This window comes from Protomyctophum bolini, assembly GCF_963924005.1.
Source record: "Protomyctophum bolini genome assembly, chromosome: 8".
NCBI classification, from domain to species: domain Eukaryota; kingdom Metazoa; phylum Chordata; class Actinopteri; order Myctophiformes; family Myctophidae; genus Protomyctophum; species Protomyctophum bolini.
Window position 1 is genome coordinate 10,887,818 of NC_137869.1, and position 14,722 is coordinate 10,902,539.

General features: G+C 41.4%; 1 protein-coding gene across 3 annotated transcripts in view; it reads left to right on the top strand.

Annotated features, from left to right (window-relative positions):
* The window catches only part of pde4ba (phosphodiesterase 4B, cAMP-specific a), a 171,025-nt gene that overhangs the window by 93,764 nt on the left and 62,539 nt on the right, over positions 1-14,722 (top strand). For all 3 annotated transcript variants that reach the window (XM_080770937.1, XM_080770938.1, XM_080770939.1), the window contains one exon: positions 14,062-14,256. In XM_080770937.1, the coding sequence (XP_080627063.1) occupies positions 14,062-14,256 (195 nt within the window). The remainder of the gene's footprint in view (positions 1-14,061; positions 14,257-14,722) is intronic.

Here is a 14,722-nt window from a genome sequence, read left to right on the forward strand (position 1 = left end):
TATGGATTATAAACGCAAGACTTTGTTAAAAATGTATATTTATGATATGAATGCTCCTGTCGCTTAAATAATGTATATACACATTTGGAATTGTGTTCTTATTGAACTTCCGAAGCATTAGGTGAGTGGGGTTATTAATTATCTTATATGATGCTGGCTAAAGTAGTGTTACTCTGTGTTTAAGTCTACAACTGTAGCTTTAATATATATTTTTTAAATGTACCTTTCGGTAATTTTTTGCGTTTAGCTCTGTCCATAGCCGATATACCGTGTACAGTACATATGCATCGATATGATAGCATGTACGTACGTATGCATCGATATGATAGCATGTATGTACGTATGCATCGATATGATGGCATGTACCTGTACAGTATGTGTGTGAGAGAGAGAACGGTGTGTGTGTGTGTGTGTGTGTGTGTGTGTGTGTGTGTGTGTGTGTGTGTGTGTGTGTGTGTGTGTGTGTGTGTGTGTGTGTGGGGGGGGGTGGATGTGACATTTGTGTCATTAAAGTACATGCTCGGCTGCTTGCGTACAGTAACGTACAGTAGCAGTCATGTGCAGTGACACTTCCCATTCCTCCTGTGTGACTGTGTTGTGATGAGCAGGATGGACTGACTTCACATTCAGTGAATTCAACAGAAAGTGAAACAGCTCTACTGTCTGTCGGTGTTAGAAAACGTAATATACATTCAAGTTACATGTTTTGCGCTGCAGTGCTGTACTTTACATAATTTACAATGAATTTGAGTTTTGTGACATAGCTGAGCATACAGCGCCAACTCGTCTGAATGTAGAGAATGTTCTCTTCATTAGCTAGTGAGATTCCTCCTGTTCGACAGCAAGACTGCCCTAAAGCCAAAACCAAGAATAAAATGCCATGACATTGAAATGTCTGCAACCTTTTCATCCTCTATAGCGATTCCATTGTTGGACTGAGCCACTTAAGCCCAAAATATACATAGTTGTACAACATTACAAATAGCCGATCTACAAGTTCACATCGTGTCGTGATGCAACGTGTTGAGTTTTGTAGATCTACTATATTGGGAAACCTATACAGTAGAATGCCCAAAATAGGAACGGCAGGTTGAATGTTGTTAGATTTGCTACCAAGAAGAATTTCCCATATTGAGAGACCATATTGGCTAGTGGCGCAAGCTCATTAAACATTGATTCCATACCTATATTAAGGGCCTCAATAGATTTACAGTGGGAAATCTTCTTTGGACGGTAAATTCTGGGCTAACTATACACTGCAGTATCACTTTAGTATTTTACTGTGTAGATTACAGTGTTATGAAGTTCCACACTACATTATTTGGTGATCTATTGGGCCTGCCCTGCGGGATTAGGTTAATGCAGCCAATTATGTGTTGACATTATTTGACATCCTGTCTGTTTTTTAACACAATATTCTAGATGAGAGGGGATGACTTATACAAGACCTTTCTGTGTGTAATATGGTTCTTTCATCCCTTTTAAATTAACCTAACATATTATACCTAAATAGGAATTAAACTTGGCCTGCTGCCTGCATCCCACATCTGTGTTCTGTCATCTTGCATGCAGTTGAGTGTTTATACAATGTTAACATGGTTGTTTAAGTAAAGGATTTGTCTGTATTAGGGTTAGTTTACCAAAAGGCTTACTTTTGGTTTGACGTGATGTGACATTGCTTGAGAAAACAAACAAGTAAGCAACAAAAATATTTTATTTGTAATAATACCAACCTTTTCTGGGTCATCTGGAAAATCTGGAAAGTGTTCCTGGCCCACCCATCTGACAGGGTCTGTATCATGGCAGCCTTTGTGGTCAGATGGGTGAGCGGCGTGCATTTTCTGAGCATCTTTATTTTAATGATCAATCAATTGGTGTGCGTGCTGTTGGCCTGTTGCGTGTCCCCCCACTGTAGTGCGTGCATGTGCACATCTTGTTACCGGGACAGACCGGGGGGTTTTCCAAATCACCCAAATGACTGAATGCTGTTATAATTAATTCAAATCTTGTGTTTTGCCAACTATTGTGGAGCCCACATGCAATATCCTCACAGCCCACCAGTGGTCCCTGGCCCATAGGTTGTGAATCAATGTTTTAAGTAATTCAGGATACTGGAGGTCCAAACCTAGATGACCTACCGGACTGAGGCTTGGCCCAGTGGGAATTGTCGGTGGTGAAGTATGGCTGCAGACCATAAAAAAAGAAAAGGCAGACTATTCTGCAGACAGAGCAGACTGCCAAGTCTCACAGTGTTACAAGATTTGAGATGTAGTTTTATAGGAAAGACCAAGATACAGCACCACAATGAGAATAGAATAGAATTGTTTTGAAGAATCGGCTGAGATGGATGTTGAGTGAGCTACACTTAATCAGCCTTCAGGTAACCTTCACAAGGTTACCTGTATTTGTTTTGTGTGAAGACAAATTTATACTGGCCAAACAATGTGACGCAATTCATATTGGGTTAAGTGTAAGGCAGCTTAGATCTCCTGTGCCTCTAGGTGGGTAGAGCCACCCCTGAGACCCATGGTTTCCTGTGGAAAGTGGATTTCCTGTGGAAAGTACTGGCTAATTGTAAAGAACTTTGCTTGTCGCTGTGTTTTCTTAGGTGGACAGGTGTGCAGGGAGAGGTGTGTCTGTTGTGACAACAGTTAATTAGGCTAATCCACATGAAACGAGTTCTTCCACTCATTTGTGTGTGCGTTTGTGTCACTTTAGTAGGTTTGGTAGTAGCATGTCTGAGTGAGCGCTGCTGCAAGCATGTTGTGAATGGACATTTTGTGTTGCACCTTTATGACCTTTGTCTGTGTACATATGGTATGTCTGTACGTGTGAGAAAATTACTCTCACACCCAAAAATCAACACAGATAATCACCCAGAGAGATGGGTTTAACTGGATATATGAACCGTGTGACCAGGATACATGTATTGGCACAACAATAACATTCACAGCTCTATTGACCTTTTAGAGTGGCACAATACAGTGGGGGTCAAGTCCTGTGGACCAATGGAATGCCTACGTTTTCTCAGCGGTGGGATAGTTTTGTTAAATTTGGGATTGATGCTGCCTTAGATAAATTGATCCTCTACTATCTTGCACCCAGAGATGCAAACAACATGAGGGGCATCATCTTCAAGGACCCCCATAAAATAGAACCAATGAGCCCATAAGAGTAAGACCAATGAGCCCATAAGGGTCAATTTGATTCCATTTGTACACTGAGTTACAGACCTGCAAGCGGCCCTTTCGAACAACCTAAAGGAACACTGAGCCCCACCTTTAGAACCACTGGCATAGAGCAGTGAAACTCTACATTCTCTAGTTATAATTTGATGTACATGTAATTATGTTAAAGATAACCAGCTAGTTTAGCTGGGGACCCCCGAAACCCCCTCAGGGTCCCTGAAACGCTCTTTGAGAACCAATGCACTACTGCATGGCTGAGATGCTTGCATGGAATAATTCAGCCACCTTTAATTCCATGAACTTGGCCATTGGCAGTGAAAAGGCCTTTTGAAACAACGTTTTGCATTTCGGAGACCCATTTGAAGCTCCTGAAACAGGACCTCTGAGAACAACTGGAAGTATTGGGCTTGCTTGCCCACGGGGTGGAGTGCTTCACGGTTTGGCAGTGCTTTCTTTACAGTGCCACTGCATGTACAGTGTCGTTATGGTGACGCGGCGTAAACAGAGAGGAAATAGGAATAGCACGCGTAGGTCTTCTGGTGGTTTGTGGTGCGGACTTGTTATGATTTCTGAGTGACTGCTCACAGTTCAAGTTCATAGCACTTCTACTGTGAAATGAGGATAATGACGTCAATGATGATGATAATGATTGATGATATAGTGGTTTTGATCATTAAAGGATGCTGATGACAAGGAAAGGTGATGATGGTAAATGTATGACAGTTGGGAGCACAGTGTTGGTGTTTGAATGACCTTTTACCCTGTTCTGTTCAAAGAGAGTTGTGAACTGTTTAATTACTTTAATAGTTACACAGTAATAGCACACACAGTAAATCCTTCATTTGTTATCCAAGAGTCTACAAATGTAACCAAATGGACCTGCAAAGGTTCATTTGGTTACATGTGTAGACTCGTAGTCTGCTGCATTGTACATAATGCAACATGAGCAGTAGGGGAAATATAGGACTGTGACCCAGAGAAGATTGACTCCCAACAAACCAGGGAATGTCATGGAAAAAAGATCCAACACTGCAATTTACCAGCCCATGGAATGCTCTCTAAAGCTTCCCAAACAGTGGGTTTGGACCCAATTGTGAGTCGCAGGGCAATTTTTGTGGGTCGCTCTTGAATATCCACCCCCCCTCCTTTCCATGCATTATAAAGAAATTCAAGCCATTTTTCCAAAGAATTGCATGAAAAAAAATTAAACAATCAAAATAAATTCCATAAATTCCACAGATATAACTTTTAAATGGAAGTGAAAATAGACGGAAGGTGGAAGGTGAAAATATAATCTCTCTCTCTCTCTCTCTCTCTCTCTCTCTCACTCACTCTCCCCCACACTTACTGTACATTATGTATTTCATGTGCTGTGTGTGCTTAGACTGTAAATGATGCTAAATGAGAGCATCTGCTATATGACTTTCTACCCAAGTATACATATAATAATAACATACATGTCCTAGTTTTGTTACTGTCCTATTTCCTAATAATAACTGCAGTATCCAACTGTTTTACATATTATTAGATATGTTGTGGCATTACTGTATATTCTATATACACTATAACCATTAAGACGCCATTTAGGGCGAGGTCGCGTGCACGCATCCGCCTGGGTGACAGCAGACTGTTGGGCGAGTGTTGGCGCTTTGGCATGGGGGGGTCAGATCAACATATGGAATGAATTCTGTACTGGCCCTATAAAGAGCATGTCTTGAGTGTACAGGGTTTGATGAGGTCAAATCAACATATGGAATGTCAGAACAGGTCAGCTCCATATACTGTATGGAGATCTAAGAGTGGCAGCGGGGGCAGTGTCTTGAGTGTACAGGGTTTGATGAGGGCCCAGGTAAGGCCGGGCCTTCATTTTCGGGCCTGTTGAGAACTCTATAGTTTTCGTCAACTGCCGGATGCAGCTGCATTAATAACTGGTGTCTAGAGTTTAAATGGACAGATATCAGTCAAAAGGGAGACATCGAAGAGGAAGGATGGATGGGGAAGGATCAAGATATGGAATGTCAGAAAAGGTCAGCTCCATATATGGAGATCTAAGGGTTTGAGGTGAGATGTAGAGTTGCTGGCCAATATTGATGACATCAGGGATCTCCATCCCTGATGATGTCACGTGATATCACGTGACATCACGAGGCATGGCAGTCATGCCTGGGGTTGACTAACTAACAAAATGACGGCAAATATGCCTACAGTACATGTTTTCATAGTAAATGGGACCTGCTGTCGCAATAAAGAATATATTAAATATTCTTTGGGTCTGCTTGCTGTGGTGGCTTCAAATAAGTCCTTTTTTATGGATTTTCATGAGTTTGGGGTCCAGGGTGAGACAATTTACTTCACATTGTGGACTTGAAATACGTAAGAGTTGATATACCAGCAAATTGACTGCCACTTTTGCTTTAGAAATGGAAACCTAAAGCTTTGACGTCTTCTTTGTGGGAGGTATTGATCATTTGATACAGATGTCATCAATATTGTACCCCCAATATCCGCGCCAAAGATCCCCGGTTAAACCAATTCCTCAGAGCTGGAATTGATGTAATACTGTTGTAATCCGTTTGAGAGTTTCATCATTTTGGAAATGCACTGTTCCAAAAGCCCGCCTGCATAGATGGATGTTAGGAAATGATCAGGAGGTCTATTCCCAAAATAGACCTTCAGCTAAATGTCAAGCTCTGTGATGGAAAAAAAGACAGTTTCCTGATGAATCCCTCTGTGAGAAATGTCCCACTGGGGCCTGGGATGTAAAAGGTAATCGAGCTGCCCTTCATTTTAGGGCCAGAGTTGGGGAAATATATTGGTTCACATGAGCGATATCCTCAGGATTAATTCTTCTTTCTTTCTTTGTTTTTTCTTTCTTTCTTTCTTTCTTTCTTTCTTTCTTTCCATTAATCATCAATGATGGTCACTCTGTATGTCTGTGTTTTTTTGTATTTTTGTATTTATTATGCAACGAGTTTTCTAATGTTATTCTATCCTCTACAGATTAGTACAATTGATATTTTTAGAATAGAATCCTTAGAATGGGAGCGTTGAATTGATTTATTATCGCCTATTAAATCCACTCAAAAATATATATTTTTGCAGATATTCCTCAGCATCTCTGCATGCAGTCTACAGCGGTAGTGTCCCAACTAACTTTAGTAGTGTTGATACGAAGGCTGTGTCTCAAAACACAGGCCAAGTCTCATCTCACAAGACTTCCAGAAGATTAACATTTTGGAAGACACATTTTAATTCGTTTGCCTACCTACCTATGTATAATGACATGCCCAAAAACAGTGGTTATTTATGAAAGAAATAAGATCCTAGTTCATTCTACAGTAGCATTGATGTTGTGAACTTGTTGACTCCATTCCAGGCCTTTGTTGTTCATTTCCGCAACATTTACGCTTATTACAATTCCTCAGAGAATAATAGAGCCTAATTAAAACAATCTTAGCAGGGTCCCAATTGTTAAGAAACCTCCGTTTGACACTGAGGGTAACACTGAGACAAACAGGAGCTGTAACCATGACTACCACTTACTGTACCAGACAGCCAGACACAGAGCCAGACCCTGGTTTCCACTCTTCAGAACAAGCAGCGGAAGACATTCAAGTGCATAAACAGCCTCACACACACACACACACACACACACACACACACACACACACACACACACACACACACACACACACACACACACACACACACACACACACAAATTCAACTACTGCTAGCTGATATGATCACAGGAAAGTAATTATTTGATCAACTTTTTCTTTAACGGCTGTACCAGCAGTCCAGCACACAGCAGGCTGCTTGTGGTTCTCCAACATTTTCATGTCAAGGACCCCAAAAGGTCTATGCATTGACCATATGCAGACCGCGTCCATCTTGCCAGCAAGGTGGTAACTATTTTATTACCATGTGTTATTTCCCATTGACAGCCCATTCACCCAAATACAAAAGTCCGTTCTGATTGTATTAAACGACGTCAAACCCACCAACATTGCAGCTGTACGAAAAACTTTAATTATCCTCTTTCTAGCTGCAATTCCACCGTAGACATGTTATGAGCTACTTCCTGTCAAGAAATTCCTTGCAGGTTATTTTCTTTCTTAGTGTTTGGAAGTGCTCGTTGGATATCACTCAACGTCCCTGCGTGCCACCTGTTTTGAATTTGCACATGTAATGCAGTGGGCAGCAGGAGGTTGCTTCCAAACTCTGACACGTAGAAGAATAATCTGCAAGGAATTTATTAACAGGAAGTAGCTCATAACATGTCTACGGTGGACATTTTCTTTTAGAAAAAGCACATTGTCCAGCTAATGCTGTCATGTTGGATTATCTCACATTGCTTCCAGTAACTCCCTTCAGTGACTCCAGTCCTTTCTACCTTGAAACAATACCATTGTCATAGCGGGACAGACATGTCATTTCTCAGAAACATTGCATTTGGTTGAGTCCTCCCCCTTTCTTCAATTTGTCCTTTTCTTTTTTTACTCCAAATCTGTACGTTCAACTTTAGCTTTTCCCAAAGGAAAGACTACTGTAGGTAGCCTACAGTAGATAATATATCAGATTGTAGCCAATGCATTTGAGTTGTTCTGTATACTGTACGTCTATGTATCCTTTAATTTGTTCACTTAAAGATAATTGAGATCATTTAATGAAAGGATACTACTTCAACTTAAGTCATTCATTCGTTTGTTCAGTCAGTCAGTCAGTCCGTATGTACATCAGCCCATGACTCATGTCACAGGATGTTAACAGGAAGGATGTAGCACCAGAGGTCATCCTGAGGTCACAGTAATCACTTCCCAATAGCTCTCATGGTCATAATACCTACTGTATAAACATGACTCCTTACAGCTGCTGTACTGTATGTCATCACTGAGTACAAATAGGAAAATAGTGGGAAAGTATCATTGAAAAGCAACTTCAAACCGCTCTGACACCCACTGTTGCGTCCATGTATAACCGTAATACTATCCACACTGTACACCCACAAATGTACGTCATTACACTCAACATCAACATGGCTGAGCCTTCTAACTCGCATTCACACGTTGCTAAATCCCCTCAAAAGTAGTCCAAAAGTTAATTCCGTGATATAATCTGGGAACGATTTGGATTCTGTAAATCATCCGTGTTCTTTCTCCAAAAGTTGACAGATGCTGTTGTGCATGTGGTGGGATTTAGCTCTGAAGTCTGACGTCACGCTAGAGGGCGTTATTCCACTGGTTCATGGGGTTATTTAGTCTGACGTCACGCTAGAGGGCGTTATTCCACTGGTTCATGGGGTTATTTAGATCCAGCTTAGATTGAGCTTGTTACAAATACAAGAAAATGTCCAATAAAACACACAACAGCATTTATAAGTTATGTGGTAGCTTTGTCCATATGTTTAATGTGTTGCAGTCTAGACAGCTTCCTACGTAGTTCCCAAATGTCCCATAACATTTAGATGTAATAATCCACAAGATTATATTATCATCACTGCTACAGAGGTAGAGGTAGTCCTATCAATGTGCAGGATCAAATATTCCTCATTTTACTATGAAGTGATGCATATTTAAATTCTTCTAGTCACTTGTGTTTCCAGTTGTGAGTCCTATCAACTAGACGTATTAGGTGAAATGTGATAAGATAGCACTTTTTTTTTTATCCTACTTCACATAAAAAAAAGAACACAACTTTACATCGTTGCTGCCGAGCAGAAAACGATGTTTTTTCGTAAATGATGTGTTTTGAGTTTTTATTCTTGTTATTCACTAGGAAAGACCAAGCATCAGACACAAGAACATTTAGGGTTCTTTATTGAATAGACATGGAGTATGGTTGTTTATGGGCACGTCGCACGGCCACGGCATGGAAGGACGTTAGGGGAGCCAGCATGGTCATCTAAGGTCAAAATGTGTAGAAACTGGAAACTATGCACGCCGCCGTTTTTCAAACTTGTGTTTAAGTACCCAGGGTGATTGGTGATGTAGGAGTGGTCGGCCTGGTTGGAGGTGGGTGAGTGGTTGGCACGGGTGGCACAGGGTGGAGTTGACGGTGGCAGGGGGGTGGTGATTGGTTGTCTTTTGCTTGATCAAACCTCCCGAAAATCAGTTGTTCCAACACCATTTTTTGATACTTAGATACTTACAGCTGGACATTCCTTCATAGTAATATTTCCCCCCAGGATTTATTGTTATTCCTGTACTACAAGCCAAATACAAAAGAGGCCAAATTACTTCTGTGTTCCAAAACAAAAACCTATTATTATGCAATCTTTGCAACCAGCCTTTCGGGAGCTTTTATGCTCAATTAGCAATGATGAACAACAGTCATGGTAGACACTGTTACCGCAATTCCCTGGACTTACAGTATTTCAGGGTTAAACATGATTGAAGGCTACACAGTCAATTGAGTCAAATCATGTGTATTAATTTTTCCATTTGTAACTCTGAGAATGTAAATGGACACATCCATTTGTACACTTTCATTGTTAAATTACCACTGAAGATTTTACTGTGTGCTTCATACGTGCTATCTCTGTCAATGCTAAATTTTTTTAAGCATTTTTTTTTTTAAAGCAATGATACCATAATATTAGTCTTAGCAAATTAAGTGTTGCTATCTATATCTGTATCAGGTCCTGTGCTTGATGGATCTTGGGAGAGACACTCCTTTGTCCTAAAGGGGACACTTGGTCTTTGTGACGTCAACCTCTTGAACTTTCCTGTGTTTGGGGAGCTGTCATCTTTGGCTACAAAGTCGCTGCTAGAAGGCTTTCCGTTTTCTTTTTGAGATAAGAGAAAAGACGATGGCCAGCTGTGTGTGTGTGTGTGTGTGTGTGTGTGTGTGTGTGTGTGTGTGTGTGTGTGTGTGTGTGTGTGTGTGTGTGTGTGTGTGTGTGTGTGTGTGTGTGTGTGTGTGTGTGTGTGTGTGTGTGTGTGTGTGTGTGTGTGTGTGTGTGTGTGTGTGTGTGTGTGTGTGCGCGCGCGCGCATTGTGGTCGTTGAGGCTTGCTTGCCATGGTTTTAAATGTAGTCGTCTGCACAGTGCACACGTGATCAGAACACACAAAGTCAAATGACCTCGGGGCCGCAGATGCAATCAACCTTAAAGTGCATAGTACATAGAGGCAGGCATGCATGCACTAAATACACACACACCACTGCTCCCTTTCATAGAGATCATTTATATATTTCATTCTTTGGACAGTTTCAATGATTTGTAGTTTGTAGTTGTAGTTTTGTCTTTTTCACGATGACGATTATGATTCAAATGGAAAAGCATAGGACTAACATCTGTACCTTCTGAACAAAATAGCCATCAGATTTATACTCAGGATTTTGCTGTCTACCTTGGATTTCAATGTCTGTTTGAATGTGTAGTGACGAGCGAGCCTTTAGGGTGGATGTGTGATGTCTGTTTGTTTTAGCCACTTGAACCCCAGCAACCACATTCTGCGGGAAACATTCACCAAAAATAGCAGATCTACAAGCTCAGAATGGGACCTTGTATTTTTATTTTTGCCGAAGAGATTTGGTATAGACGGGGGGAAACTGTCCAAGTACAGTTTTAACTCAAGTCCGGTTCTCTTAAGACTAGACCCCTTTCATGTGAACCAAGGGAGGTTCACATGTCATTTCCTCCTGGCTGGAGCTTGGAAACAGACATGAGAACTAGACCAGTGATTCTCAACCTTTTTGAGGACCCACCAGTTTGACATGCATTAGCCTAGTCTCTGGGACCTAATATTAAAATCCTTACTGTTATTTTATATATATATATATATATAGGACAGAGATGAACATCAATTTGTGTTCAAAGTTCCTTTATTAACATAACATTTACAAATCACATATGGGTCAAATTGAAAAAAGAAAAAAACATGCACAAATGAGTATTTTACCCCTCCCACACCCCAGAGTTCCCGCTCCGAAAGAGCCACAACCCTGGTATCTCGAACCATTAGCAACATTTAGCTGGGGATCCCAGGAACACCCCACATTGAAAACCATTGTACTGTAACTAGAAGATGCTTTTCATGTGCAGGATCAAATATTCCTCATTTTACTATGAAGTGATGCATATTTAAATTCTTCTAGTCACTTGTGTTTCCAGTTGTGAGTGACTGACGATAATTCAAATGGTGGCTATCTTGCCCCCGTCATAGTATGAAGCAAGGGCAGAATGTCCGCCATGTGAATATTAATGGCGTTAGAACAACATTCAGGAGGGAAGACAAGCCTGAAGCTTTGTAACAAAGCATCTGATAATATCACCCTTCCTCGCTAATCTGATCACTCAACTAATAAATCTCTCTCTACTCACCTGATTCAAAATAACGACTCCTCTCCTTGCTCACCTGTCATCAATCCATCTTCCATCTTATCGCTCCTCCCTCACTCAACCTGATTCCAATCCATCTTCCATCTTTTCGCTCCTCCCTCACTCAACCTGATTCCTCTCCTCAATCAGTGAGGTGTATTTATGTATACCTCGTCATGTCTATGCTAAGGTATGCGACTCCACTCGCAAGCTCCCCGTTTTTCTCCACCATACGATTAAGTAATTCCTCCTCATTTGACGCCCAACGCCATAAGCCTGCCACAACGTTCTCGTTCTCCAGCTATGACATACTTGGCTTCCAGTGTCATTGATGGAGCGAGGTTGATCACCACATAATTGGGCCACATGCTGACCCAACCCCCCGCCATCATCGATTTCCACGCCGCCTCAGCAGCGACCCGTTTCCCATTCGTATCTCGACACTCTCAGGACAATACCGGGCTCACTACATGGGACCCCCAGCGTGGCAATTATTCGTCAGTCCTGCCAAGGCAACAACATCCAATAACTTGTATGCATGCTGATGGAGCCCCTCTTGGGCCAGTGCTTTTTTCAAATATTTCCACCCTCGTGCCTCTCCTGTCCTGAAAATCACATTTCTTTTTAACAGGCCTAAAAACACAATAGTAAGAAGCCTTGCGAACCAATGGTTCCCGAGCCATGTGGCCCAAAGATCAGAAGCCTATCTTCTGTTTGTGTAGCATGAAGCAGCTTGATGGGCCTGTATGTCGCAGGGACTTACCCCCAATTCAACCTTTGACGCTGAGTGCTAAGGAAAGGAGCTAAGGAGAGAGTTAGGAGAGTGTGCAGGGCAGTGATTGGGTCTGGGCACACTTGAGCCGACAGGCCGCGGCCAAAGGGAGCTGACTCCCGGCGACTTTTCCCGGCTTTTTAGACAGCTGGTGGATGGAAAAGAAGCTCCACCCACGCGGTAGGTTGCCGCGTCGGCCAGATTCCCGGAAAAGCTTGCCCCAGTCTTCCTTTGGGCTCAAGTGTGCCCATGCTGATTCAGTCCCAAGTTGGTGTTGGCTAGACCGCTCTCTCTCGCATGGCATCAGGTAGCGGTTTATAGTCTTGTTTATAGTCTTTGGTATGACTCAGTCAGTCCTACCAGGCTCCCTGCGGACACTCACTCATTATGCCAAAAAAAGCATAGCCTACATTCATCGTTGCCTTTTGAACAATTGCTTTTAAAATAAGCTTGTCAATGAACTGTGTGTTCTTGCTTGATTAAGTGTTTGAACTTGTATTCATTGTCGGAATGGGTAGCGTTGTCTTTTGGCTACAGAGAGAACAGTAAAACTCTTGGCATCATCACACCACTATGACTTCATCCATTCCTTATCAATGCCTTCATCCATCCTGCCATTTATTCAGCCCCTTTGTTTATTTCTCCATCAACTAGCTATCCCTTCATTCATCTATGCCTCCATCCATACAGGTTCCACATTTTATATTTCATATTCAATAAATCATCAACACAAAATGAGTAACTATGTACTGTGAAAGTGTGCTTTGAATGTAAAGTAGGAGCAGTATCATCTAGTATTATCATCTAACAGTATCATTTATCGAATAACATACTGTAGCGTGTGTGTGTGTGTGTGTGTGTGTGTGTGTGTGTGTGTGTGTGTGTGTGTGTGTGTGTGTGTGTGTGTGTGTGTGTGTGTGTGTGTGTGTGTGTGTGTGTGTGTGTGTGTGTGTGTGACAAAGACAATTACTGTAGGGCTCTATTTCCGTCAAACAGATATTTATTATTTTTTCAAAATAATAATAAAAAAGGCAAAGTTGGTTTCTTCTGCCTCTTACTTTTGTTACATTTCCTTAACAATAATAACCTAATAAGAGAGTTGTTAAGAATCAAATCTAAATTTATTTATAAAGCACATTTAAAAATGAGATTGACCTGTTGTACAGGGTAAAAGTAGAAGACAAGATAATCGTATTATCGTAATCGTATTATCCTAAATAATCTTTGTGATGGAAGGTGGGGTTTTATAATCCTAAATAATCTTTCTGATGGAAGGTGGGGTTTTATAATCCTAAATAATCTTTGTGATGAAGAAGAAGGTACCCATGTATGTACAAGGCGTTACATACATTAATACTTTTTGAATGTTTATGATTTTGCTGCAGTTTCAATGGAATTTTAATTGCCCATGATTGTTTCAATAAGCTTACATTTGAAGAAGAAGAAGAAAAATAAGATGTAAGCCTTGGGCGACATACCTTGCATAGATTGAAATGATCTCACAACCTACAACAAATGCCCACCATGAAACATAACAGCAATACCATACAATACCATATAATGCTAAATAATATCAAGATAGAGTTGACCTATTGTTAAAGGTCAGTACCAGTGATCACACAATTACACAATATGAGCATGCTGGTGCTCTTTTGTGAAGTTCCCGCTGTGACCCTAAAACCAGTCGCTAATCCTGTTTCATCTGCTCAACTCAAGCCGAAAAGCCAGAGACAAATCTAATCTTTCCAAACGATCTGTGTGTTTTTCTGCGTTGCAGTTTTGATGTGGAGAATGGCCCGTCTGCCAGCTGCAGCCCTCTGGACCCCCAGGCCTCTCCGGGTTCTGGTCTGGTCCTCCACACCAACTTCCCGGGTCACAACCAGCGCCGAGAGTCCTTCCTCTACCGCTCAGACAGCGACTACGACCTGTCGCCCAAGTCTATGTCCCGAAACTCATCCATCGCCTCTGAACTGTGAGCACACAGTCTCACACTCGCACTCACACAGATATGCAACATTGCAAACCAGTGGGCAAACACTTAGACAGCCGTTTGTTTGGGCAGGTACATGTGCATACAAACACATGCAGTAGGCCTACATATACAGAGAATTAAAACCATTTTAACTCTGTTGACCTGGGAACCCCTTGGCTCTATACTTGGTCTGCTAATTATTTCCTCCAAAATAGGTGATCTACAAGCTCACATGATTTGTTGTAAGCTATTTTTGCCGAATGTTTAGCCGAGAATAGGGACACTAGTGTTCATGTTAACCCATTCCCTTTTGGTGATTATAGCATTATGTTATGCTTTAGCTTAGCTATTGAAAAATACTTGGTTCTGCGCTATGAGTTTGTAGATCATTTGTGGCGCAAATCTTTGAATATATATTCTTTCAGAGCAATTTGTTTTTTTTTAACTCAAAGCTTTGCTTCTGGGG